General features: G+C 48.0%; 1 protein-coding gene across 1 annotated transcript; it reads left to right on the forward strand.

Moving 5' to 3' along the window:
- Positions 1 to 1763: 1763 nt before the first annotated feature.
- On the forward strand, positions 1764 to 2003 carry Tmem238l (transmembrane protein 238 like). Its single transcript, XM_057773532.1, has one exon. It carries the CDS (start codon positions 1764 to 1766, stop codon positions 2001 to 2003), a length of 240 nt encoding a protein of 79 aa, XP_057629515.1.
- The last annotated feature ends 269 nt before the right edge of the window (positions 2004 to 2272 follow it).

The raw sequence follows: 2272 nt of genomic DNA on the forward strand, positions 1-2272 counted from the left end.
ATGTATACAGTGTTCTGCCTGCATGTATTCCTGCAGGCCAGAAGAGGGCACCAGATCTCATTACAGATGGTCGTGAGCCACCATGTGGTTGCTGAGAATTGAACTCAGGACCTTTGGAAGAGCAGGTAGTGCTCTTAACCACTGAGCCATCTCTCCAGCCCCATTGAATCAAATCTTAAGGTGCTTTGGATCCTGAAACCTCTGGCTTGTATTGTGCCTCCACTCTCCTTCCCCAATACGTTTTCTGCAAGTTTCTCTTCCTTCAAAGCTTATATACATAGAAAACTAAGTGAACTAAATGAGAACCTCCTCTTTATTCTCATTCTTTCTGGAAGATGGGGAATAGAAATTATTTACTTTGTCTGGGAAAACCGAAGCTTGAAAAGGGTTGGTACCTCATCTGAGGCTTCATCCTGAATGGGGACAGAGCCATGCTCACCTGTGTGACTCTGCTGAGGGGATTGGGCTATGCATTTTTCTCATGTGATCTTCAGTTTGTTCATCTTGTAAGTAGCCACCATGAAAGAAAAAAAACCTTACTTGTCATATTCACACATGCTCACAGTATCTGTATGGGCAGATTAGCATCATCCACCACGAGAGGTAAGACAAGGAAAAAAAACTAGTTGGTGTGGGAAACAGTCACTGGAGCGGGCAAAGACCTCTGGGCTGGTACTTGGGAAGTTCCGTTGACTCATATTGAATACAATGCCGACAGAAAGAAGAGAATCTTCTCATCCTAACTTCTCCCCATCTCCCCATCTGCTCTTATCTCTCCTGTCCATCATTTTAAGGAACTTACACCCTTTAGAAATCGACTTGAGAATCCAAAAGGCCAAGACAATACTGGCTAGTGTTGAAGAAGCGACCATTACAGCTCCATTTCCAAATCTACAAGTGTCAACCGGCTCCTATTCATATGGGGGAGGGACGGCAGGAGTGAGAGAGATAACAGGGGGGAGGACATTCAATAATTTAGGATTCATTATAAATACATAGGAGCCAGGCAGTGCTGACATATGCCTTTAATCCCAATACTCAGGAAGCAGAGGCAAGAGGATCTCTGTGGAGTTCTAGCCCAACCTGGTCTACAGAGTGAGTTCCAGAACAGCCAAGACTACCCAGAGAAACCCTGTCTCAAAAATAAATAAATAGATAGATAGATAGATAGATAGATAGATAGATAGATAAAAATAAAATAAAAAATAAAAAAGCAAATAAAATGGAACAAAAAACCCACACATGAACAAAGAACAAATGTAATTAATTTTTGAATCCCCTCCTTTTCCCACCAGGAACAAACAGCAGGGCGAAAATCACGGGAGAAGGCAAGCCCTGCTTTCTCACAGTAGGTGCGGACTCCATTCTCGGGAATTCAGGGCCTTCAGGCTGGCCGACTCTCACATCAGAGAACAGGGGAGACATCCTCTTCCAGGGTCACAGGACCTCTGACTGCAAATCCACCTGAGGCTCACTTCTCAGGCACATAGCCTTGCTGATCCTGGCAAGCGCCAGTCCAATCAGCAGCGATGTCATATTGTTTGGGCTGGGATCATTCCTGAACCGTGAAACAGTTAAGAAATATCCTGCCCCACTGGCTGCCAGGCTCATAAAGGTGGACCCACGTGGACTTCCTCCTTGTTCCAAGACGCACCAGCTCATGCATTTGCTCACACCCACAGGGAGAGACAACACAGGACTGCCACCTCCCATGCAAATCAGCCCCAGGAGCGCAGCTGGACTCCTCCCGCTGCTCCTGGGCAATGCTCCTGGGCAGACCTTGTACAAGATGCCATCTCGGGCGCTGTGTATTTTTCCTCATTGTGGCTCTTTTGAGCGACGCTGTGGGCCTGGTCCTTTTGCTGGTGGGGATCTTCGCCACACTGAACTACTGGGACTTCTTCGTCTACACAGGGGCTCTGATCCTGGCCTTGAGCCTACTTTTCTGGCTTGCCTGGTATTCCTTCAATATTGAGGTGCCTCTTGAGAAGCTGGACTTTTAGTGTGGCCACGGACAAGAGAGATGCAGGTGGCGTATGCAGCTAAGAACCTGGAGCCACCTGGACATGAAGCCCCCTCCCCCCCACCAAATGCCCCACTGGGACGAGGTGAGTGCACACAAGACCTGACTGGCAAGGGGGTAAAGGAGGCTCAGACAGGCAGGAACAGGCCAGGATGGCATGGGCAGGTGGGTGGGTGGATGACTGAGCCTCAGCTGAGGATTCTGTACGTCTAGGCTCACGTTAATGTTGTGATGGACAAGTCAGGACAA

The sequence above is a fragment of the Chionomys nivalis genome, chromosome 7 (assembly GCF_950005125.1).
Source record: "Chionomys nivalis chromosome 7, mChiNiv1.1, whole genome shotgun sequence".
NCBI lineage: Eukaryota > Metazoa > Chordata > Mammalia > Rodentia > Cricetidae > Chionomys > Chionomys nivalis.

Bases quoted from the DNA above. Each gene is read 5' to 3' on its own strand.
- Tmem238l (XM_057773532.1), top strand. From the start codon at position 1,764: ATGCTCCTGGGCAGACCTTGTACAAGATGCCATCTCGGGCGCTGTGTA.